The sequence below is a fragment of the Hirundo rustica genome, chromosome 8 (assembly GCF_015227805.2).
Source record: "Hirundo rustica isolate bHirRus1 chromosome 8, bHirRus1.pri.v3, whole genome shotgun sequence".
Lineage (NCBI taxonomy): Eukaryota > Metazoa > Chordata > Aves > Passeriformes > Hirundinidae > Hirundo > Hirundo rustica.
Genome location: NC_053457.1, coordinates 14,597,792 through 14,623,681, shown reverse-complemented (window position 1 = coordinate 14,623,681; position 25,890 = coordinate 14,597,792). Strand labels below are relative to the sequence as shown.

Genomic DNA, 25,890 nt, shown 5'->3' with positions numbered 1-25,890 from the left:
GCTGAGTTGTCTGTCCTGAAGGCAGAAATTAACCTTTTAGACAATACTGAAAATGGCAAGGAATGTTTTCCCTTGTTGCTGTGCTGTTTTTGAGTAGCCAGTTCACATAGTGGGGCGTATTCATGCCTCTGCATTCCTGAGTTTGGTACTAGGAATACAAACTGCCATCCCCAGCTGGCTTTGGAGCTGGCTTTGTGCTGCAAATGCTTGTCCTGTCCGCTGGGAACCAAAAGCCAGATGTGCTTCTCATAGTTTCCAGGCAGCACTGATCCATCAGATGACAGTAGCTATTGAGTGCTCTTATGGTGGCCCAGAGACATAAAGATGAAAGCCTGATGCCTGTCAACACCTCCCTTGCCATTCCTGTGTGTCTTCAGTTTTCACTTCAGTCCACCTCACAAAAGCAAATGCCACAGAATATGATGTTGCAATGTTAATAACCTTTTATTTTTGAGAAAGAAAATCCCATGTTTTGTAGTTTTGAACTGCCAGACAAATTTGGGATACATTGAGCTTTGTCAAATATTTTCCTGCACTAGCCTTAGCTGGGAACCCACCTTCTTCCTTAGAAGCATTTTCTGCAGAATTTCCTGGTTGATTTTTTGTGTGGAAGATGAACTATATTTGAATGCCCTCTCAAGGAAATGTATTTTCATGAAGGACAAAAGCTCTGATGAACAGCCAAAAGGAAAAGCCTATAGAGATACCTAGAATAGTTTCTTAGAGTGGCTTATGTTGTTTCCCAGCTGCTCTGCCTTTTAAACAGCCTCTTACCCCAACTCAGGAGCTCCACCAATCGTAAAAGCAAAAACTAACCAGTGCCAGATTCAAGTCTAAAAATACAAACCCTCTGAGATGTAGGGAGTGAAGGGGTGGGGAGCGGGTTCATAAGAAAACTTCTAAGCATTACTGTAGCATAAATAATATGGCATCTTTCACCTCAAATAGCCTAACACTTCATAAAGTGATATGAGCTTCACTAGTTGCTGAAACACAGCTATTTCTGAAGTGGAACCTGATCTCTTTCTCTCTCTCTCTCTCTCTTTTTTTTTTTTTTTTTTTCCCTCCCTTTTAAACTAGCAGACAGCAATGTTTTAAGGTGGAGAGTGAAGGATAGACCAACCAACCACAAATATTAATCTAGGAAGGCTTTGCAAAATTGAAAGATCAAGCAAAATCTATTTTTATTAATAACATGCGTCCTGGTGTCTCTTAAACTTGTGTCCTAAATTTATAAATGCAGTTCACCTATAAGAGATACAGGCGACTCAAACAAGATTTTGTCCTCTTTCTTTCAGCAATACTGTCTCACAGGCCTCTGGTAGCAGATGCCCTGGTTCTTTTCCTCTCTTCATTCAGTTTAATGTCCAAGTTCCGGAGCTGGCTGAGGAACCCCGAATTCGGGCAGATGTTTCTATGAGCACTCACTGTCTTCAGAGCATCCACAAGTGTCATGTTTTCATGGATCATTAAAAAGGCAAGCACTAAAGTTGCTGAGCGGCTCACTCCCATGGCACAATGAACGAGGACCTTACCTGCACAAAAAGGCACAGCGAGGTGAGTGTGCTTTAGCATTTCTAAAGTGGAAAAGACAAAGGGAGGAGATAAAAGGAAAAGTAGAAACAAGTTAAGAAAGTCATGGTGGCAATTAATGGAACTTCATGCTTTCAGGAAGATTCCCTCTCAGGCAAGGTGGTATTTCATACTGACCTCCTGCATCTAATTTAGGCCTAAGATTGAAATATTTGAATTTTTCTGGGGAGGGAGAAGCTTTCTGTGACTAAAGTTGTTAGTATAGTTTTCTGTGGAAAAAAACAAGTTTTGGCAGAGGAATTTGGCCCAGCCCTGACTGTGATCACTGGCAAGTCCCACAAACTCTGTGGGATAGTCTGCCTGTAAAAATGGAGTTGTAATTTACTGTATCTCAGCAGCCCAGTGTGAGCTATAACTGAGGATTTAATAAAGCACTCCAGTGAAAGCAGCAGATCCTGCAGCCAGTCAGAGTCAGAGCAAACTCTGGAACAAATGGAAATTATGATAACTAGGCCATAATCCAAACTCTGCTGACAAAAATTCAGCAGGCTGCAGGTCAGGCTCGTAGTTTTTGACTTAGTTCATTAACTTCTGCTGCTTCTCTAGCTTAATAGACAGGCTGAATAAAGCTCCAATTCTGTGAAGTACTTGAGCGTGTGAGGCATTCAAGCCAGCCCTGAAGTGCCTCTGCTCCCACAGGGAGCAGGAGCAGCACGCAGGGCAGGATCCCCAGCTGGAGCCCCTGTGTGAGGGGCTGGCAGGGATGTGTGGAAGAACACAGATCCCGCTGATTCCTGCAGGATGGGCCCATGGGGCAGCATCAGCAGCGCCATAGCCTCTGTCCTCCCCTCTACACTCTAGTCCCAGAGCTTGCACTTCTTTCCAGCATGCTGGGCTGGGGGCAGCCAATCTTCTGCAGCTCCTGGGGACCTGGCACAGCCACCTTCCCTGCAACACATGGCATAGGCACCCTTCTCCATCCTCTGCTCAGTGGTTCTGCATGTGCTGCCTTGAACCGCATGCTGTCTGAGCTCTGTTGGTTCCTGTTACTGCAATGAAAAGTCATTTGGCTTGTGTTGAAATTTCCTCCCAAAGCTTATCTTTGCTTCTCTCTTACCTCCTGAAGAGTTTAAGGCCTTGCCTATGAAATTGGCAGCATCATAGAAGAAGATACTTAAATCGAAGGAAGGATCATCAAATGCTTCTACTCCATAGTACTCTATTTGCAGATCTGCATAATACTTGGGTCCTGTGTTGATGCTGTATGGTCCATCTGCTGCATTAAGGATATGAGTAATGTTGAGGCCTTGAAGTATAGTTTTGCTCCTAGCAGCCCACCTGTTGAAAGACATGAAGGGCACATTGGCAAAGCTCCTAACATTGTGCAAATATAGCATGGTTTAAAGTTAGTGCCTGCTCCCACTACAGAAGGATGCAGGAACTGCATCCTGCTTACAGAGGAGCAAATTTCAAGAAGCACATAGTGCTTTATGCATGAAAAATGTGATATGGAGATGTGGAGAGCAGCAGGAGCACAGGCTTGCCAGTGGGATACTGTCAGCTAAGTAAATGCCTCTCAGCAGTTAATCCCTGGGAACATGGCTTACTGTATGAAGTGGTCAAGATTTCCTTAAATATTTGTTTAGGAACTTTTAGAGCTAATCTCTCATTGATAGTGTGCCTGGTCTCAAGAGTAAGAACTTGTGGAAATGCAGAAACACCTTGTTCCTGATTTGGACATGAAGTGGATGCATTGTGTTCACCAGCTAGGTGAACCCCACTTCCTGCCATAAACTAGGACTATAGGCATTCTACAAAATTCTGAACATTAACTGATATATTCATGAGGAACTGGGGAAAATGAGCTCATGATCTAGGTAATCTGCAGTAATCCAACTGGAAGGAAATAGCAATAAATATTATTGGTCCCAAGAATAAAGTATTTGCATGACAATTCCTGTTTGATATTTTCAGTTTTATCATCTTTGAAAGAAAGCTTGGATTTGGAATGTCAAGACATGACTGTTGTACAATTCATCTGGGTCTTCATCCTTCTGGGTCTTCATCTTGCTACCCCTATTTGGGGGCTAGGGCTACTGACCTCTTGTCTGCTGCCTTAGTGCACAGGCCACATAATGCATCTCAGAATTGACACCAATTTGGTATAGGTTCTTTGAGGACTTTAGTCTAGAACACAAATAATTTTTACCTTGCCAAATCCCTGGTGGCTCAAAAAATATAAAAAACCAAGTCAGACACACTATGATGAAGCCATCCTTTTGCATGTCATGTTTTTCTTGACATTCAAGGTCTTTACATCCTCAGTTTTGGAAGCCTGTATCACAAAAGCATACCTGAAGACCCAAAAGCTGCTTCCCAGTGTACCACACCCTTCCCTCCTCCTCCTCCCAGGGACTGATAACAGCTTAACAATAGCACCATATGTTCTTACGCATCTCCCAGGAAGACATTTGGCCAGACTTGGTCCACGTGATTATCAGAGCCTCCTCTGAGCCACAGGAGCTTCTGGAGATCTGATATTGTTGGAGTTTCATAGGAAGTGCTGCTAGTCAGTGATGAAGAGTCTCTGGTGTGAAGCATCTTGCTGCTCCTTTGTATGCACTCAGGCTGTATCAGAGACAGCTTTTCTGAAATGAATTGAAAGGAAGTTTTCATACAGAAATACTATTCCCTAGAAAGTAGACCTGTTCATTACCCTCCAAATAGGATTACATTATTAGAACTAGTCCATGCAGCAGGGCCCGCAGGTATAGCTAAAAGCATCCAGGAAGCAGGACCGACTCGGGTAGGCACATGATTTCTCCCCTAGAAAGCTGCATAAGATAATGTGATTTAATTTCTTGTCAAGTAACTCTATTGGTAAAGAACATCTGCACCACCTGAATGCAGACTGGAGGAACCTTGTAGGCACAGGTATCATTTCTGGGTTTGTTCAAGAGCTACCAGAGTATTTGTGTGCACTCGATACTGATTAGTTAAAACCGGAAGTTTTTGAATGCATCATTAAACTGACTTATACTTACAAAGCTTCTAGGGCAAAAGTGAAAATCTTAGTACGTGTGTGTGAGAGACATCTGTATGGTGTATGTGTCCATGCATATAAACAGTGTGTACATACAATTTTATTTAATTTATAGTGATGTATTTAAACACACCTACATGCATACCTACATGTATACATAGGAAAGGATTTTCACATGCATATATAAACATATATATATGTCTGTATGTATAGAGAGAGAAATTGAGAAGATTTGAACTAGTTTGTTCTCTCTCAGGTGAATATCCCTGGACGCTTAGCTGTACTGGTATTCTTACGCCTGTGTCAATCTCTCCTCTGGGAGCTGTTCCACTTTGTATAAATACTGTGATAGCTACTTCCCTCCAGAGAGGGGCCGTTTCTCTTGTCTGAGGGGCAAGGTACTTACCTGGGATGTGAGAAAAAAGAATGTTTTTGAAATGATAGAGCTAAAAGCTCTGGCATCGTTGTCCTGTTGAGAATCCCATCTAGGACTCCCTCACACGTCTGTGAGATCACAGAGCTGTGAACCCTCACTGATCATTCTGTGGAATACGGGCAACCGTTTTGCAATGCTGTTTGCTGGTTTAGGCCCAGCAAGCCCAGGCCAGATGGTTCAGCTGGAAGCAAGGCTCAGTCAAGAGCAAGATATCCAAGCAGTCTCTTCTCTGAGACTTTAGGAACATTTCTCCTGCCTGGATCTCATTATCCTGAATTGCTGTTCTTGCCCCCTGAAAATATTCATGAGCTTTATTTGGTTGCTTGTTCTTACTAGAGTCATAATCAATGTAGAATGCACATGAGAACTCTTCCTGAAGAAGTGTAAATAGTGTTTATTCTGATATGGCATCAGCTTTCACTCTAATGCCTGAATGCCTAAATCTAAAGTTTGAGTTTATTTTCTCAGCAGTTTTAGAAAACAAGTGCAGATGGGACCTTCAGAAGTCATCTGGTTTGCCCCCTGCCCCACAGCAGCAGCAGCCATATGAATGTTGCTCCTAAAACAACAACTTTGTCCATGTATGTTATTTTTTAACAGTGTAAGCTGGTTGGGGAGTAAGCAGAAAACAAGAGAGAATATATTTTTGCTTACAGAAAAAGAAGTGGAGTTGATGTGCGCCATATTACTGAACATACACATATATTTCTGTGACCTCAGTCTAAATTTGCTTCTTCTGCCCCTTCCTCCCTCCCTCCTCCCCACAAATGTTAAGTGCAGTTATAGCTTTTTGTATGTTCCAATAAGAAAGAGGTCTCCCTAGGGTAACTACTTAATAAGCAAGATATGAAAAGCACAATAAAAATGATGGGAGACATAGGAAGAAAAAATGACTGGTTTTACTCTTAATGATGGAGGAAAAGAACTGCAGGGAAGTAGAGAGAAATATAGAGATAAAAGCCTACGGATTTTTCAGGGCAGATAATATGAGATCAAGAGCTTTGGTAAACGAGTATGTTGTGCAATCCTAGCCCAGATTAGCATGAAGAATAGCACAGAAACAGATAATGTGCATTGCCCTACAAGTTTTACTGCCTTGTGAAAGTCATGCACTGTGCTCAGGAGCTACTGCCAGCATCTTCATGATGACCTGTTTGTACTTTCACCGACACAGAACGTTAAGCTGAAGCAGTAAAAAAAATCAAGAATAAGATAATACAGCTTCTACATCAGGAGATTCATAAGACTACAGGCGCATTTTCGAGGAGTGTGGCTGACTTTGAGTTGCTGCAAATGCTTAAGGGCTGAAGTTGTAGAGCAGATGGATACCAAACTTTCACCTCTCCTAGACCCTGGTGCTTTAAATTTCTATTGTAGCCTCTCAATACATTTACAGTAATGGAGATGATGAGCAAAGAGAATTAGATTGTGTGGCCTCTTATTCAAGGCCTGACTTTGAGGAGGTTCTCCCAGAATTAAGTCATTTTGGTGCCAGTGACACTTCACAGGTGACTCTGGCCTTTGCAGCCAGAGAAGGGCTTTGTAACAGAGCTCCCTTTAATACAGCAATCCTCTTTCCAAAAAGTGTGCCAACATGGTTTTATTCACATGTCTAATGTCAGACAAGTGAGCTCCTTGTGTCAACACAAGCACGGCTCCTCCCAAGAACACCGCTCCTGCCTGTGCTGCACTGGCCTTGAAACTGGATTGCTCTGCAGGGCCTTCAGGGTAAGCCTGGAAATAGCTGTAGCAGATGATTGGGCTAATGTGGAAAGCAATATGAATTTTTTAATTGAAGGCCAGGGACTGTGGTGAAGGTTTCCCCCACCTTCTACTTTAAGATACTGCAGATGTAGCAAAAGCGCTGCCACTGATTACATTTCTCTAAGCTTCTCCCTCTGGGTGGCTCCCTGAAGCTGCTCTGGTTGGAAACAGTCAGTGACAGCAGGAGGGCAGGAATCCCTGTACCCGAGGGAAAAAATTCTGTCTTACAAGGTCACTAACATTTTCTGCAGAGATCGAGACCATGCAAGTTGGATAGGATTGCTTTTCTTTTAAACTGCAGCCATCTCATTAGCTTCTTTCTTTCTACTTTTCTCTCCTATTTTTTCTGCTTAAAAGTAAAACAACAGAAGCAAACAAAACAAATCAACCTATGGGAGACTTTTGAGGCTGGACAGAGATTTTAATGGCAATCCACTAAATACAAGGTAGCACACAATCTTTAGAATGTCTTGTCATTCTGCATAATTTCCCAAACACCTGGAGCACTCGGATACACCCCAAATGGCCAGGCCCAGCTTGGATCCCTGTCTGGGCTGTGGAACCTGGGTTTCCTCGGTGGTCCAGGGGTTGCCCTGGAGGTCCATGGGTGGCATTGCCTGGCTGCAGGAAGCACCCAGGAGGAGCTGTGGGTGACTCCATGCTGGTTACATGCAGCTGGGTGAAGCTCCTGACGGACCAGTCATGCCAGAACCTTGTCTACAACAACCTAGTGGAGCTTTGTATCTCCCCAGTATTGTCCAGCCACTTGAATACTACAGTCTGTAAAGTCTTTTGGTTTGCTTTTTGGTTTGTTGGTTTGGTTTTCTGGTTTTTGGGGTTTTTTTTGTTGTTGTTTGTTTGGTTTGGTTTGGTCTTCTTTCTTTCTCTATGGTGGAAACAATTGCCATTTTCTATAGAAAAAGACAAGACAAAAAAAGAAAAGAAAAGCTACACAAACCCCCAGTGATTTGAATTGGCTAAAGCATTTAACAGATTTGTGTTGCATTTGCAGATTCCAGTGGGAAAAAAAACTCAGAAAAGCTTTGGGGGTAAAAATGTAAACACTCCAATATTGTAGATATGAAATAGTTAAATTTGTTATTAAAAAAAAAAAAAAATTACCATTTCCATTTTTCTATTCAATTACTTTTGAAATTTGTTCTCCTGCATTGCATAAAATATTTTAAGAAATTAAAAGAAGATGAAATGGCTTGTTCCCATTTGAGAAAAATATGTTTTATTTTACTAAAAATGAACACAGACTGAATAGCCACCTATTTGCCTAGCCCAAATTTTCACTTCTGTAACAGGACCTCCTGCCATTTTGCCATGGTTGTTCCCTTGTCTCCTCCAGATGGAACTGAGCTGTAGAGAGATTAAATGAATGTCTGGAGTCCCAAGAGGAGTCTGGGAAGGTATTAGTTGGGCCCTGATCATCTTCCCTCTTTCCCTTTTGCTAGCGCCGCCCTGGCTGGCACAGCTCTGCCTGTGGTTGTGCTCATAGCCCGGATGAGGACAGGTGTCTTTCAGTAACAAGTCCTTACATGAGATTATTGAGCTCCTCAGGCAAAGCAGGGCCTGTGGTTACCACAATAGCATAAACACTACCTAACAATGACATGATACAGAGAGCTCCTGCAGCAAAACATCCTAAATTCCCTGTATCAAAAACCCGACAAACTAAATGGTTCAAAATTCCAAAGCGTGGGGTCAGAATGTAATTTGTATGGAAGGGAAAAAAATAAAAAGCAGCCTCTTGATGCATTTGAAAATGCTGTCAACTCTGTTTTTTCTTCTCTTTTCTCTCAGCGAGCACCTCTGTACTCGTCTTTTACACTCCTTGCTCTTTTCTCTCAGGTAGTGCGCAACACTATGGCTCTTTGTCCTCCTGATGGAAAATTCCAGATGGAAAGAAGTGTTTTTCACAAGGAAATGATCCTTTTAATGGAATTAATCTTTTAGATACTGCAGTGTGAAATATGATCTTCCTTTTTGTTAAGAAGACCCAGTCCGTGTCTCTACACTCTGGTCAGAATCTGATGCTAAGAGAACCCAGGAGTCTCTTGAGGTAGAGCTGAAAGCTTCGTGTGCAGAAACAGGCACATTTAAAAGCAATAGCAAAGTTAAAACAGCCAGATGGGAACCTAGCAGGCAACCAAGAAGGGAACTCTCTGTTTTCCTTGCAAGCCTACGGGGGCTTGTTTGCAGGAATTAGAATCTCTCACCAGCAGTTCACTGCAGCTCTAATACCAAGTGGTATTGAAAATGAGAAGCAGGTTATGGCTGATGGTTTAAATGAGGTACCTATGGGAATTTAGAAATGAGATCCTGGACTTGTCTTGGTGTAGACTGTGCACATGGCAGAGCAATATTGCTTTCTTGGCTGACTGCATCATATATTATGGCCTTTTATTTTGCCCACAGTGAAACAGCAGGGAATAGCAGAAGTTCATTGCTCCAGCTCACTGTTCAAACTCTGATCTGCCTCACCAGAGGCAGTGCCCCTGAATAATGGAAAGCAGAATCGGTCCCTCAGCCTCAGTGCGGGTACGTGTTCAATGTAGCACTGTATAAATGCTATTGCCATTATTTTGGAGTGAAGAGAAAAGCAGAATGTACAATTAAGGCTCTGTTTGGTTCAGTTTTTAAGAGAATTTACTACCTGGGAAAGATGCCAGATCGAGGGCTCTGGAAAACACAGCCCACCTTTTAACCGCAGTGTCAGGAAAGAACAGGAGCAGCCCTCCAAGCCTCCTCCACGGCTTCCCCCCTCCAGCCCAGCCCAGCTCAGATTGCAGATGCCCCTCACCCTACACTGGCAACCGTGTTTTACAGGGTGGCAGAAAATCTGAGTCTTCACACCTCTTCACTGCTTGGTCTCCCTCCTGACATCTCCATTCACATCCGGCCTTGGACATTTATGATGGGGCCCTCTCACTTCTCCAGATTGAGCTGGAAGGTACCAACTTCTGCTTGCCAGGAGCCTGAGCTGGGCTGGAAAGCTGAAGGCTCCTTCCTCTGTGAGCCCTCCTGTTCCTGTGTAGGGCTGCCCATGTGCTGGAGGGGCCATCGCCCCACAGGCGCTGCATCCACCTGGGCACGGCAGGAATGCACAAGGGCATTTCAGGAGAGGGAGCGATCGCAGGACAGGTGTGAACAATCTGCTTCAGGCAGGGTTTGGATAGCCAGGAGAGCTCCCGATGGTGGGGCAGGTCCCAGGTGAAGTGGGAAGACAAGGGGGTGCATGGCCAGACACAGGCATGCAGGTGAAGGTGGAGTCCCAGCTCGGAGGAGCCCCTGAGCGAGGAGGGGAGCCCCAGCGAGCAGCCCCATTCCAGCCACTGCTGTCCTTGGACAAGGCAAGCCCCGGGAGGGGCAGAGCTTGCTGAGCTCAGTGGTGTGAGCTTCACCTGTGCCTTGCTAGTTTTTGGGGAGAGGGTGCTACCTTACAGAAGCGCTCCTGGAGCGCATTTCCTCTTATTTGCAATGTAATAGATCTGCACGTATTTTCCCAAAACTCTTGTTATTCCAAGGGGGGAGAGCCTTTGTGTTGCCCCCCTCCCACCTCCCCCAACCCTCCTCTTTGAGTCACGCAGCCTAGGAAGAAGCACTTGCCCACGCACGCGACTAAGGCTGCAGGAAAAGGATGGCTTAAAAATGGAGGCACAAAAATGGGGAGTCCTGCTGGCAGTGACAGGTCATGGCTGTGGCACGGTGCCAGCTTTTACATCTGCAGCTTTCAGATTCAAAAGAGATAAAAAAAGAAGTATTACCTTAGCAGCTGGCATCTCTGAGCTATGGAATGAACCATCCCCAGCAAGACAGCGCTGCCCTCCACAGGCTCCTAGCACAATTTCCGACTCTGTGGATATCTGTCGAGCCTAGCACGATGCTTTCCCCTTTATTTCTCCTCTAAGGCATTCTTATCCAGGGTACCACAGCTAGGAATTCAAGCTCCCCAAAACTACTGATTTTTTTTTTTTCGATGCATCTCAACTGCGCTCATGCTTCTCCCTGAATTAAAATTGTCTAGTCTTAAGTCCTGCTGCCAGCAGCCGTACCTGTGCTGTATGCTGTAATGAGGGGAGCACACAATCACCATGCAGCTAACTGTTTCTAATAGTAGAAACTTCACTCTAATCTTATATAACGCCAGTAATGGAGCAGAGAAGCTGTGGCTTCTGAGGAGCTTAGACAGAAAGCTTTCTTGGGCAGCTCATGCCCTGAGGGCAGAGAAGCTGCAGCTGCAGTGAGAGCAGGAAAAACAAAATGACCTTGATATTGATAACAGTTCAGTGAGTGCTGTCACAGCCAGTGCTGTGCCAAGACTTCACTGGTGTCACAGGCTGTCGATAGGTGTAAGTTGTGGGCAGTTCTGATAAAAATGGTGTCAAAGAGGCCAGACTGAGAGAGGGATGTGGGGAAATAATGTCTTGCAAGCTTCAGGAAAGACAAACAAGCATGTTAATATATTGCTGTTAAAAAGGACTCCAAAGCACTTGCACTTCTGCAGGCAGTATGGATTTATGTGACTGTGGATTAAAGGTTTTTTTTCTTCTCCTTGATTTACTCCTCAAATGATTTTTATCTGACTGCTGCTGTCAATACAAAATTGACAATTCTGTCAAGTTTGCAAGATTTCAGAATATTTGAAGGCATGAGAAAGGGGTTTTGATATTCCTCAGTCGTTTGGCAGGGGTAGCTTTGAGCTGTCTCTCCCTGCACTTTTAACATAAGCAGTGAAGTGCTCTTCTTGCTTTGCCTTTCTTGAAAGCGTACATACAAAAAAGGCACCTTTTTCTAAGGTTGACAAAGCTGTACAAATTCTTTGCTATGGAATCAAGAGCAAACTTCAAAACTCTGCAGTGGAAGATCTATTTTGGTACTTGAGTTTTTCAGGCATATTATAGAGCTTTCTGGTGACATTCTCAGCTCTGTTGGGGCAGAGTGGAATGTTTTATCTTTAGATTTTTTTTTTTTTTTTTTTAAGTTACTGACTCTAAAATCATTATTTGATTTTTGATTTTAAGAAGAGTCATTGTATGTCACAAAGGAATTGACCACTGATGAGCACATGAGAATAACTAAAAGGATTTCCTGTCTCTTGCAAACTTTTGATTATGTGGCTGATGAGTATTTGCTCCTAACTTCTCACCTTAAATTTGAAGGAATAAAGCTGTGAGTGGCTTTTCTGTTGCACCTCCCTGGTATCAGGATGTCAGGTAAATCAAATCAAAGTAGGAACTGCCTCATCAGGGGCTGTGGGTAAAGGAAGGGTGTGCAGCTGCCTCTCCAGGCTGAGAGGGATGAGGGGTCAAGGTCACTGGGGACGTGCTGTTGCTCCATGGAACACTCAGTCCCAGGGTCACTGGGAAGGAGTTTCCCTGCCTGGCCCTGCTGCAATTACCTCCGTGAGAAGCAGGCAACACAGTGCTGCCCCACTCCTGAAGCTGAGGCTATGCAAGCCTTGCAGTTGGTCAGGCAGGGCAGAAGCAAGGGTTGTTTTGTGCCAGCAAGTTTTTGGAGAGCATTTTCACTTTTCTTGCCCGATTTTATGCTGTTGTTTTTCTGATAACATTGCATTTCGTGCTTGGCGTGGGCTGTAGATGGACGGCAAGGCTGGTAGGCAGGGTGATGGAGGATAGCAGAGCCTCCAGCAAAGCAGCAGCCTCAGGACTCCCAAGAGGGAGACTTGAGCCTGAGTAGAAGGAAGAGCGTGTCCTTGCTGGAGGTTGTGTCTGCTGCAGATGTTTTACAACAGTTTGGAAACACGCCGCAAATGTAACGGTGCATTTTCCCAAAGCAAACCTGTGTGCCTCCAGCACAGCCTTGGGAAGGCTCTCCTCTGCTTGAAAAACTTGCTGTGAGGAATGCATTAAGGACTGTGACATTCTCAGGTACAATGGCAATGGGAGCCACCCGTGAGCTATAAATAGCACTGACATCCTTTCCCTCCAGTGCCTGGCATCCCAAGCAGTCATTTTTGTGGGTGCTAGTGGAAATGAACAAAGCTTTGAAGAGCTTTTATTTACACTCTCTTTGCAGGCTGGAAATTTTCTTAGTAAGTAGGGACTAGTTTTTGTGACTGACTCTGAATTTTGCATTTATTTTAAGGGAAAACATTAGGATTTTTTTCTTTCTGATTTTTTTTTTTTTTTTTTAAATTATCGTACATAATTTTTACCTCAGCTGTGTGGGAAGAGTTATTTGGCAGGAGAGTTGGGATCACAAGTATTAGTTTTCAAAAATCCTCTGTGCAACTGCAGGAAAAGGGGAAAAAAACCCCAGGAACCTAGATTCAGTCTTATATAAATCTTACATGCATTTTTAACAAAATAATGAAAATATTTTTGTTTAAAGAATTAAGCAAACAATGCAGGCTGTTTGGGCAAGTTTTGTGGTGTTTAAATTGAGAGACCAAACATCAACAGTGGTTGCAGTAAAAGGAAAAGCTTTATGTGCCTATCAGACAAGCTCTTCCTAAGGTTTGGTAGGAAATAAAGATGGCTTTGTAAAGGAGCTATGAAGATCTGAGAGCAACACTGGCAAAAAGGAGCCTTCTCAAAATATTTTGTGTTCGCTTGATGAAGTCTTGTCACAACGTGATAAAGTCTCACCTGTTATGCAACTCTCCTTTGCTCTTTATAGACAGTAGCAAACACAGGATCTACAAAACAAACACTTTGCTCGGGTAAAACCAAAGAACCCCCGCTACGAGATCAACTAGTGCAGCTGGAAGAGTTGGTCAAGCTTTAAAATATGCAAGAGGGGCTGCATTTTTTTGCAATGATGCCAACAAATATAACCATAGATTAGACAGTTTTACTGACAGCCCTTGTCTTAGGCCAGCGGGCAGCGCTGCTGCTCGTGAAACACTGTGATTTTTCCTGCTGCCACAAGATGGCAGGAAAAAACAATGTTGAGGGATTTAAAAATACACAGCTATGAGCTCCTGACCGGCATTTAAAGGGAGAACTTACAAGAAACTGTGTGCCTTGGATGGAGGAAAACTGTGAAATGGACAGAATTAGTTAGATTAGTATTGACCTGGGTACATACATCAAAAGATCTACACCATATCCTTTCTGATGCATGTTTCTTGTATAAGAAAATCCTGTGACTGTGCTCATTTTTTTCCGGTACACTGAGCAGTTTGGCCTGGTTTATGTCTGCTGGCAAAATCTGTGGTACAAACCAGTCCAAGACATGATGCGCTCACCTAAAGTAAAAAGCAGAGTGATCATTTTACTAATTTCTACTGTCTGTATCCAAATATGGTTCTCATCCCAGTTCCTCCAGCCATAGTAGAAAAAGAGCCAAGGTGGAGGACACTGGCCTGGCGTTTGGTAAGAGCGGGAGACACGAGGGACAGCAGCTGGGCAGGAGGGCACACCTGGGTGCTAACAGGCTATTGCATTGCATTGGGCTGGGCAGTGGGGTCAAATCCCCGTCCCTCCTACCTGTTCTCCTGGGAAAACTGACCCTTCAGTGCAATGGGAGTCACAGGAGCTGCTGGGGCTTTGGAAGAGGGCTGGAATGGAGGAGTCTGTGCTGTTCATGCTCTCTCCCCAGCTGCTTTCACTTCAAATACTTTTCTTAAAGGAAAAAAAAAAAACCCTCTATAAGGACGGAAAATGCAGACTGGCTGAGGGCTTTGAGTAATCCAAAGGCATTCCTCCTCAGCAGCCATTGTGGTGGTTCCCCTGCATTCTTCTAACAGATAAAAGAAAGCTGTGGAAAACTCACAAAGATTATAGTGTGTTGATGGCAATTACCAGGAGCTCATTAACTGGTAGAAGTTAATTCTGAATGGCAGCACTGTGCAGACCCGGCGGGTCCCGGCCCTGGTCCCGGCCCTGCTACACCACTGCTCCCCAACACGGCCTGGCTCGGCCCAGCCTGGCCTTCCCTCACTGAGACATCGAGGACGTTCATCAGTAGCCATTGCAGTTTGTCTGGTGAGGGGACAAAGCTCATGGTCATGGCAGCTGTGCTGCCCCGTGGCAGTGGCCTACCCAGAGCCTCCTACAGCACCAGCCTGCTCCTCACCATCCAGCCTGCTCCTCACCATCCAGCCTTCCTGCTCACCATCCAGCCTGCTCCTCACCATCCAGCCTTCCTTCTCACCATCCAGCCTGCTCCTCACCCATCCAGCCTGCTCCTCACCCATCCAGCCTTCCTGCTCACCCATCCAGCCTGCTCCTCACCATCCAGCCTGCTCCTCACCATCCAGCCTGCTCCTCACCATCCAGCCTGCTCCTCACCCATCCAGCCTTCCTGCTCACCCATCCAGCCTGCTCCTCACCATCCAGCCTGCTCCTTACCATCCAGCCTGCTCCTCACCATCCAGCCTGCTCCTCACCATCCAGCCTTCCTGCTCACCATCCAGCCTGCTCCTCACCATCCAGCCTGCTCCTCACCATCCAGCCTGCTCCTCACCATCCAGCCTTCCTGCTCACCATCCAGCCTTCCTTCTCACCATCCAGCCTGCTCCTCACCATCCAGCCTGCTCCTCACCATCCAGCCTTCCTGCTCACCATCCAGCCTGCTCCTCACCATCCAGCCTGCTCCTCACCATCCAGCCTTCCTTCTCACCATCCAGCCTGCTCCTCACCATCCAGCCTGCTCCTCACCATCCAGCCTTCCTGCTCACCATCCAGCCTGCTCCTCACCCATCCAGCCTTCCTGCTCACCCATCCAGCCTGCTCCTCACCATCCAGCCTGCTCCTCACCATCCAGCCTGCTCCTCACCATCCAGCCTGCTCCTCACCCATCCAGCCTGCTCCTCACCATCCAGCCTTCCTGCTCACCATCCAGCCTGCTCCTCACCATCCAGCCTGCTCCTCACCCATCCAGCCTGCTCCTCACCATCCAGCCTGCTCCTCACCCATCCAGCCTGCTCCTCACCCATCCAGCCTGCTCCTCACCATCCAGCCTGCTCCTCACCCATCCAGCTTTCCTGCTCACCATCCAGCCTATTCCTCAGCTATCTATTCACCTTTCTTTCTCACCCAGCCTTCGCCCCTCCTTTTCTTTTTTCCCCCCCTCACCTGAGCTAGCCTCCTTGGAGGTCCTCCATGAGGACAGTTAGGGACTTCTGTGCTAGGACCAGTTCTTCTGTTCAGTCTGTAGTAATTAAAAGTATCAAGAGGTTTAAGAAGTAGCATGTCCGTCGAAAGCCAAAAGCTGGAGGATACACAGCTGTCCTGTTTCTTATGCTGGTTTCCTCTAGACTCTGCTCTGGCCTGGTGATGAATAACTAGCCAGACCTCCAGGTCCAACCTGCATTGGCTCTTTTTCCACCTGTCTTGTGAATGCTGTATCCACACTACTTATTACTAAATACTGAATTCTAAAACATGGGCACCAAACATCTAGGATCTGCCTCCTAGGCTGGCATTTGTCACTACGAACCAAGATTCATTTCACAGTGGCAACATGGAGGAGAATGACAAGGCATCAAGAGTGAAGAAGTAGAAACAAAATGCTTAAAGCAGATTTGAACTGTTGTGATGATGAGGGAAAAGAACTGATGATACAGGTGCCCATCACCTGGGCAGGAACACCCTTGTCCTGTGAGATGATGCTAACGTAGATCCTAGTGCTTTCACACCTTTCCTCTCCAGATTCTGATCCTGCTTGGATTTTTAAGGTATTCTTTCTTGTATTGCTTCTTTTGGTAAAATTACTTTGGTCTCAGCTTGGTTCTGCAGTTAGCAGCTTCATTTTGTGAGGAAATCAAGTGATGAAAGGTCTACAGCTGCTGGCAACACAAGAACACTGCCAAAAACCAGGAGCCTTCTTTTGCCCCTTGACTGCCCACCTTGCAGTTATGGGGTCCCACCAGCCTTCCTTGCATTTAGTAGGTTAAGCTCAGCACAAAATTACTTTGAATTTAGCTCATGCAGGACATCCTACAGGCTGGGTCCTTTTGCCAGGCTTTCAGCAAGTGATCATCTAGGTTAAAACAGCTCCAGGGTATGCTTAATCCTGCTCTGGATGTGAGGTGAGCAAGTCTTTACACATTGAGGTGTTAGCAGATATGTGTGTAAGGGGAAAACAACATTCTCTAGACACCTGTTCCCCTTTGGTGCTTGAAAGGAAAAGCACTAAAGCATTAACTGTGAGTGACAATTTGCTATCTTTTTTAGAGAAAACAGTAGTGAGAAACCATTCACCACAGGTAGTTTATACACAAAGCAAGGGCAAATTCAGGGCTATCCAAGAATTTGAAACTATTGGGTAGAAGGGATCTTCTGTTTCCATTCTGCTGGGTAAAGGGATTTTCTAGTCTATTCTACTGGGTAAAAAGTCAGTTTTTAATTTTTGTTCTGTTGAGCAAGGTTTATATGCCTGAGAGGGAACAAAACATGTGCACATCAGCTCCAAAGGAAAGAGCCCCCTGCACAGGTGATACAATCACACTTGTGGTGCTGGGTCAGGTCTTGAGAGGTCTACACTGATCTCTGCTCTTCTTCTGCCACTTTTCCCTATTGCTACAAGTAAGGGCTGACATTGGATGGGTCAGTCCTAACCCAAAAGATCTAATCTGGTCTGAATTGCAGGGTCCTATTACTACATGAGCTTAATTGGGCCCTTTGCTCTATTTCTGAGACTGTCAGGCACAGGAAGGTGGTTGCTGACTGTTGGAACAGAAAAATGTGTCACAGAGCTGAGGTTCTTTTCTTATCCTGGCTTACTTAATGTCCCATCTCCTTCTTCCATGAAGATGTCTGTCATGCCTGTCTCATTCTCTGCCTTTCTAGGGTCATAAACAATAGGGATTACCAAGTAACTTCATCTTGTCCCTCTATTAGCTTAACCATTCCCTTGATGGATCACAGACTGGGTGACAACAGGCAAAATCTCTGTCATTAAAAACACAAACTCCCTCTGCTCTCAGAGGTGCTCGGTATGATGACCAAACTCCCCTTGCACACAGTCAGCCTTGCCTTCTGCCCAGTTACATCTCCTCCAGGCAGGGTGGTGCATCTTGACTTTACAGGTGCTCTTTGTGGCTACAGGTGCTTTCACAGCTGGATCTATCAGCACCAACCACCTCCCTTGCAGGGATCTGAAAGAGTGCTGCCTTTTGGCACAGGAATGAGCCTGCTGGCCCCAGAGAACATAAAGACAAAATTCTGGCCAAAGAAGGAACCATGAGAACACAGCTAAGGTTATGACTTCGTAAATGTTTATCTTCAGTCTGTATTTGATATCTGGATAATAAGGTGACCAGTCTCTTACAGAAATGTAAGGCAGGTTAAACAACAGAGGGGCACAGAGTAGTTTTCTTAAGATGCAGAACATGTGCAGGGCCTTACCATTCCCCACTTGCCACCTTTGTGGCTGATGGATGCTTTCACGCAGTGTCTCTTCCTAACCCCTTCAGATCTGAACTCTAAGTATGGTTGATACAGCTGTGCTTTTTTTCTGTTTTCCTAAAAAGAATGTCTTTCCCTTTGTACTGTTTGCATTTTCTCATTGCTGCTTTGGTTCACTTACCGTTTTCCTCCGTTTGGTAAAGAAGCTATCTGTGAAAACAAGAATGAAAAAAAAAAAAAAATCAAAGACAGTATTTTTATATGGACGGGGAAGAGATGTTTCAAAGTGAGTCTATCAGGTTATGCACCTAAGTCTTATTTCTGTCCTTGAAAATCTTTCACTTACAGTGCTTAATTGGTCTATGCAAATCCATTGCCAAAGAGGTAATTGGCCATTTTTATAGAAGGATCAGAAACAAAAACACTCTAGGCTATTGTTCTAAAAAAATTTTAAAAAGGGAAAAAAAAAAAAAAAAAAAAAAAGGAATTATGGAAAGAATATGTTTCAGGGCATCATCAAGCCTCTCTTGGAACTATGCAAATTCACTTGGTGAAAACAACAGCAGACACAATGAAATGAGTTGTATATGAAGAACTGAGATCTCAAATGTGATATTATGCAGAAGGTAAAGAGTCTGTACTAAATAAGTAACAGCTCAACGTGTTACCAAGGGTGCACTTTGATTTTGATGAATGTTAAAAGAACCTTTAGCCTTGAAAATAAAGAGGATAATTTCTCTCTAGGCAATGGCTGCTCGTGAAAGCCATAAAATAAGAGCACTGGAGCCCTAATTTTATAGTGCTTTTTAAATGATTTTCAAATGGTCCAGCTGCTTTGTGCCACAATAGCACAAGGCAGAGATATTTACGTCGGCAATTACAAGCATGCATCAGCCTGCCTGAGCTTCTCTCTGCAGGCAGCCTGCGGGAGGCCAAACACACGTGGAAAGATGATACTTGCCAATGTGGATTGATCACAATCACACCATGGTCAGAGCGATCCTGGGAAGCCGCTTTTCCAGCCGACAACTTGATTGTTTTCCTTGTCTGCGCGTTGCCTGTGGAGCACAGGATCCACGCGGCTGGCAGCGCCGGTGCTATTTTGACACTTGAGAGCCCGCCAGCAATGTGTGCCTCTTGGGCCACACCGTCCTTGGCAGACGTCTCTTTTTGGAAATAGGAGGGCAAATTCAGCCCTGGGTTACGCTGTTGGTTTGGGGTGGGAGTTTCCACAAGGACTAATGTGGCCCCAGCTTTGCTGTTCTGATGCAGCACCGCGTTATCTTCTCCAGAAATGCATGCATGTGGCAAGTGAACTCTGGGCAAATGCAATGCAATTCCAGCAACTTTCCCCAGGTATTTTAATTTACCTCTGCATGTTTAGGACTTCAGTCTAAAACTACAATTTATTTTCCAAACAAATGCTCTAAGAGGATAACTACCCTGGGGTGGTCTAGCTTAGATTGCCAATTTGAGTAGTCATTTCAACAGTTCAAAAAAAGTTTCAATTTTTTTTCTCTACAGTCCCCTCTCCTTGGCAAGACATTGACAAAAGACAGGTTGCTGGGAGAAACCTGCCTTCTGAGCCAGCAGAATATGTTTTAAAGAGCAGTTCCTTTAGGAAATATTCCATTAAAATTAAATAACTTGTCTCTTTCTATGTTCACTAGTGCTACAGGCACAGCAATGTTCAAGTAACAAGAATTTTGGTGGGAACAGGAAATTTTGAGCATGAGAGAAATGTCTAATCTTTGGCTGAAAATTTATTACATTTGCAGTAATTCTCACATCCATAAAGCTGGGACAGAGAGGGGGAGAGGGCATGGCAGGAAGAAATTATGTGTGTAAAGTCCTTAGCCATTGAGCATCTACTGTCACCAGTGTGAGAAAACTGTCTCCCATCTGGGTGACTTCTTGTACGGGTTGGGCAATATTTTCTCCTTTTCATTTGCAGATCCCAATCAGCAAAACAGGTTAGCATCTTTTTGTGTCCAGGGATATACTTATAAGCTTTAATTTTAAACAGGGGCCCATTTTCTCTTGGAGTTGAGTTTTAAGAGTTTTAATGAGCAGGATGGACAGCAAATTAGGAATGGATCCCAGAGGAATACCCAGCATATTTGCTGCTTTCATTTAACCAACTGATTGAGGAATGACAGGAGCATGCAAAATTCATGCCTAAACAGAGAGAAAAAATAGATTTGATGCCAAAGCTTTAGGTCATGTTCCTTTCATCTTTATCTCATATTCAGATTGTTTGTCTGACATTTCTCCTTGTTGCTTTGTGTTCTTTTAATTTCATAAGAGTTTAGAGTTTACATAGAAGTATACTGTATCTTAGTTCAGGATTTAAATCCTGCAGCTTGATGAAATTGCTCACAACTGGATAACTCTTTGGACAGCATTGTCTAGAGGAAAGTGGCAGAATATCATAAAGTAAGCCAGCATAAAGGAAGCAGATCTGCTTTTTCTTAGAACAGAGCTAATAAAGATTTTTCCATTCAAAACAGAAAGGAATACACATGGTGCTGTTCCAGGCTGTGCAGAATAGTGCCATGGTCACAGATTGCATAAGTTTGTACTTCTGCCTCACTCACATCTCATCTCATCTCATCTCTGAGAGATCCAATTTACAGCAGCTGAGATAAAGTAGCCTCCAGGGTATTACATACAGCCCTTTCATAAATCAAGAACTGCTTTTTGTTACTGGAGCTCTGAGTCCAAAACCAGAAGAAAACACATGGCATTAGGCTTTGTAAATGGTCAACTGGCACGTCTCTGCAATAGCTCTTTGCAGCTTTTGGCTGTTTCTCAAACTAGAAAGTAACTCTTTAGTTATTTTTATTGTGTATTCTGACAAATCAAAATAGAAAAACTTAAAAAAAAAAAAAAAGGTAATTTCTGACTGAGAACTCAGAACCATCTTCCCTTTTATAATTGATTTTCTTTTTTCTCTCCTGCTGCAGAAGATACATTCTGATGATTACCAGTACACCATATGTGATCCTTGCCACTGATGTGGATATGGTTTTATTGGCCACTCCTAATCTCTCCAGATCCTGCTGTTTTCCCACGTGCCAATGAAGACAATGTCTGTAAGTGGATAATTAGGCTTACCCGAGTGGTTGAGTGACATTTAGTTAATGCTGCTAAAGTAATTTGTGATTGCCTAATGTGAGTGCTGTGTTAAGAGCAGCAGTTTACCATCGGGACAGGGACTCAACATTTGCCCTTGTTAATGCACACAGAATGTAGTGAAATGTGCAACAAGGTCGAAGTCGACTGTGTCTTCTATGAATGCTCATGACTACAAGTAGCTCAAGTTACCTTGTTGTCTTGTAATGTATTCCTGACTGTAGAGCCCAGTGCCCACCACACTCTGAGACATTTTTTCCCCTTTTAAGGGGTGTAAGAAAACATAAGGTAGTAGAAGAATGGTAAAATGTTGTGATTTCTGAATATACTCATAACATATCTGGAAATGTAGAATTCCAAGTTATTTCACTTCTGAAAAGAAATAGATTTAACAAGTTTTACTGACTTCAGTTGACTACAGTCACACTGAGGACTGCTGGCCAAAACACCCTACAAAAACTCACTTCAGGAGGTAGCTCATATCCTTCTGTAACTGGATTTGAAATATGCATGTTGAACATACTGAGTTTTTAGCACAGCTTGTAACCATTTTGCCTCAGCTTTCAGCTCTTCAATGTTTCTTTGCTGAAGTGATATTAGCCTTGCTAATCTGGTTAAACTCCAATTAATAAACCTGCCTGCTTAAGATCAGCATGAAGTTTGACTTCTGTAGGATATTTTACATATTGTGTCCTCAGCTGCTTATTATGTACCACTTCTGAAGACACTGCACCTTTAAACCCAAAGGGTCTTGGCCGTGGCCTTGTATATCAGCAATGGCTGATAGCCAGACAAATATTTAATGATCAGTTTGCTGACAACTTCAAAGTCCTCCAGGATGAAAGTCATGTTAAGTCAGCCATCCCTACATTATTTTATGATATATTTAACTTGTTTAAAGATGCTAAACATCAGATTTCTGATAAAGGCATAAGGAGAAATATTTTTTATAAAATACAACATTAATTCTAGATGGATCTTTGATTTCCAAGTAGCTGCTAAGAAACCGCGCATAACTGGTTCCACGGAAACAAGCAGTGACAATATATGGTACTGTTCTGGGTTATTTTAGCTCTGGCACAAGTCCTGATACTGGCATGGGTTTGCTCAGTAACAGAAACATCCACTGTTTATTAACTTCACTCAGTACTGGGTTGGGCCCTAAATGCACACACTCCCTCTGTTCCCCATTTCTGTCTCATGAAGAGCCCATGAAACCTTATTCTCAGGTGTTGTTCCTGTTTGTCTTATTGATGTTGGCACAATAAAGAAAAGTACAACTGTAGTACTTGATCAACTTCCAGTTTCACTGTTTGCAGTCTGTAACTTGTATTTAAGCTGATAGTAGTGATCAGCTGTTGCATTAACAAAGAAACCTGTTTACATTTTTATTTCTGTTAGCTGAATGTTCTCAAAGTTCACCTTTTCCTTACTACACATCCACACTGTTGTCATCTATATTTTTTTTTTTCATTTTATTCCCCACTATTTTTTCCCCCTACAAGACAGAATATGATTGAAAGAAACATCCAAGAGTGGTTTGGAACATGTATACTCACAGGCATTAAAAGGAGGTCTTAAAACTGCACTTAAAAGGCTGTCTAAAATCAAACGTTGCTTTTACGAGAACACAATTTCGGTGATTTTTGTCGCACGTGGTTCTAATAAGTAAAAGAGTTAATTTCCAAGTGTAGTTACAAGGTTTAACCGGCAAGGCAAGGCTCGGTTTTCCAAGGCACAAGTTTGGTGGAGCACTGCAGGTTGCTGTGGCTCGGAGCAGGGCCCCGTGCTGCTGGGTGTCCCCACCCGCCGTGCACAGGGCCACCCAGCCGCCACCGGCCACGCTCCTGCCTGCAGGTGCAGGGACATCAGGGAGCAGGCGGCACTTTGTAAAACCAAGTTTTGCAAATGCAGATTATTTCCCCAACGTCACCTAGCTCATTTTTTGGCTTTGCTGTTTCATAGCTAAAAGAATGGCCACTTTATATGTAATCAGCAGGCAAGCAGCAGGGTTATTAGTTCCCCGTGTTTCTCTCCTGTAGGAATGATTGTAATTTCTAGATATTTCAACAAGTTTGCAACCTGATGATGGTGAAAAAACCTTTGTTTTGGCATAACATTGGGCACTAGGCATGTTGAGTGCAGATGATTGCATGCTTTCTCTATGCTTCAGAGTGAAGTACCCATCTGCACAGTTTTCAGAAATAGTGAAGTATGCTGTCATTCAGAATATCCGCAGATTTATCAGAAATTTCAACTGCAAATCAAGTTGTCATATAAACAGCCAAAATCAGAATACTTTTCAAATGTGAAAATTTCCATTCTAGTTAAAATTACACACACATTTAAAAAAAAAAAAAAAAAAAAAAAAAAAAAGTAAAAAACCAATTATTGTTCAATTTTAAGGCTGCTCAGGATCATGAATCTGTCTTGTGCTTTGTATGGTAAATGCTGTAGCATTTATAAAATCTGTATGTTGCACAATTATAAAATAATACAAAGCAATAAAGAGAGTCTAATTCTCTTTTTAATTGTTTTTCTGTGCAGTAGGTTCTTTCTTTAATGGATAGCCCTTTTGCTTTCTTCTGTGCTAATCTTAAGTCTATTTTAAGGCAATGAAGTTTACCAACGCTAACTAACTAAAGTCAGACAGCATATATTAATGGGTACTGTATTCCCCAGCCCTTCAGAACAGCTCAGCCTCAAATAACACTTACATATTGCCTATGTAGAGATTAGGCCACTCTTCACCCACGTGATTTAATTCCACCTCGCAGCTGTCCCAAATATCTGGCAGCTCCTGGGCAGAGGGACTGCCAGGCTCAGAGCATTCCTGTGCTGACAGGGTCTGTCTTCAGGTGCTGACCCCTTTGGAGGCCTCATGCAGAGTCAGGCAGAGGAGGGAGAGCCTGCTGGAAGCCGCTGCTCTGGAATGCACAGGGGAGGTTTGTGCTGAAGCAGGCTCTTTCTGCCGCTTGATGTTCCTAAGCAGGTGGCTGACTCTGAATACAGCTCGCGCCTCGGCGCCTCCCTGGATTAGCTCCACACTATGTCCCTGATGCAATGGGGAGCAGCCAGAAAAATGAGCATTCTGCTTTAAGTGAATCCTATGCAAAAAATTGCAGCTCCCATCCTCAAATAAGCTGTGGTGCTGTTCCTGCCAGCACGGAGCTTTCTCTGTGAAAGAAATGTCAATGCAACTGAGACACAGTCCCAAATGCCTCATGTGACCCAGTTCTAATAATAAGCTACCAGGAAAGAGGGGACAGCACAGCTTGAGGGTGGGTTCAAAATAAACACATGAGAACACCTGTCCTGGGCCTTACCCAAGGTTCACCAAGCTCACTGTCCTGCACTTGACTATGGCTGAAAATTATGCCTACAGAATATAAGAACACAAGAGCATCAAATATACTTGCATATAATAATAATAACAGCACTCTCCCAGCTTCCAGCTGGCTGCAGTTTATGAGCTTGCTGCTCTGGATGGAGTTTCTAAGTACTTGGTAATCCCTGAATGGATTTCTGTCCCTCCAATTTTTCCAGTTGCCCCTTGAAACTGTAAAGTTTATAAGCTTTTACTCCGCAGCATCCTGTGGCAAGGTGTTACACAGCTCATGTAAACCCCTCCCCTTGTTTCAGACCTGGTTCCTACTGACTTCCTCTGATGCCCTCAGTTCTTGCACTGGAAAATAAAACTAAGAGAAATTTTCACTGGAACTCTACATGGGTCCCTTCAGGTGACACTGTTTTTGTGATTGCTTCAAGCAGATTCAAGTCTGCCAGAGCTGTAGCTGGGACAGTTCCTTTCACTTGCACTTTCTCCCAGGTTGCATAGACCCTCTTGACAAATGTGCATTTTCCGAATGAAGTGCCACTGGGGAGGCAGTATTTTCCACTCATTTTGGTTCCTTTATCTAATTTGCCAAACCAACATTCAAAATACAAGTTTTTATGCAGATAGTGGAAAGCAGTGAGGGACTAATGTCATGTTGCACCATGACTTGAATTATAGATAGTGTAAGTGACAGGTGAGGAGATCCCTTTTCCTCTTAGCATATTGCAGCAGGCAATGCTTTCTGTTTTAAGAAGTTACAGGACTATTCCTCTGCTTTTGCTTATGTTGATTGGAATCTTTTTCCCTGCACAAATGTTCACTCAAAGTAAATCTGTATATAAAAAAGCAGGATATAAATCTGTATATAAAAAAGACAGGCAGGAAATATAAGCAACACTGACTCCACAGATTAAAAACACTTCTGTGATTTGACAATGCCCTTGAAAAAAGTTTCTACCTAATTCATTCCCTTCACTGAGGTAAGTTGTGCTTACAAGATCACTACCATGCAATTGGTGGCATGGATGCCCTTCTGACTCAGCCTCACTCTGTGTTCTTCCCTTCTCTGCCCCTGGTGAAACAATACTCCCCCAGGATGAGCAGTATGTTCAAGAGCAGGTACTAATTTACAGCTGGAGCAGCTTTCACAGCTGTGGCTCTGTAGGACAGATGCTCAGAGACATGCAAAACATTATTCTGATGGGGGGGTTCCATTAATCTTGCTCACATGTGTCTAATTCTGCCCAGCCTAAAGCCATTAAGATGCATTATTTCACTCACATGAATTTCAGATTTTTCAATGCCGTGTCTTCAAAAG

At 43.8% G+C, this 25,890-nt stretch overlaps 1 protein-coding gene across 3 annotated transcripts; it reads right to left on the bottom strand.

The window, feature by feature from the left end:
* Positions 1 to 468: 468 nt before the first annotated feature.
* Positions 469 to 24,389, bottom strand: LOC120755691 (dual specificity protein phosphatase 13-like). Of its 3 annotated transcripts, XM_040071045.2 has the most exons (5): positions 23,953 to 24,389; positions 18,282 to 18,310; positions 3,986 to 4,181; positions 2,651 to 2,871; positions 469 to 1,535 (listed from the first exon to the last, which is right to left on the bottom strand). In XM_040071045.2, the coding sequence occupies exons 3-5, from the start codon at positions 4,132 to 4,134 to the stop codon at positions 1,309 to 1,311; spliced, it is 597 nt and encodes a 198-aa protein (XP_039926979.1). In that variant the 5' UTR covers positions 4,135 to 4,181; positions 18,282 to 18,310; positions 23,953 to 24,389; the 3' UTR covers positions 469 to 1,308. The 3 variants fall into 3 exon arrangements, with proteins under 3 accessions (XP_039926979.1, XP_058277561.1, XP_039926981.1); XM_058421578.1 differs by lacking the exon at positions 18,282 to 18,310; XM_040071047.2 differs by lacking the exons at positions 18,282 to 18,310; positions 23,953 to 24,389 and adding an exon at positions 10,550 to 10,964.
* Positions 24,390 to 25,890: the final 1,501 nt, after the last annotated feature.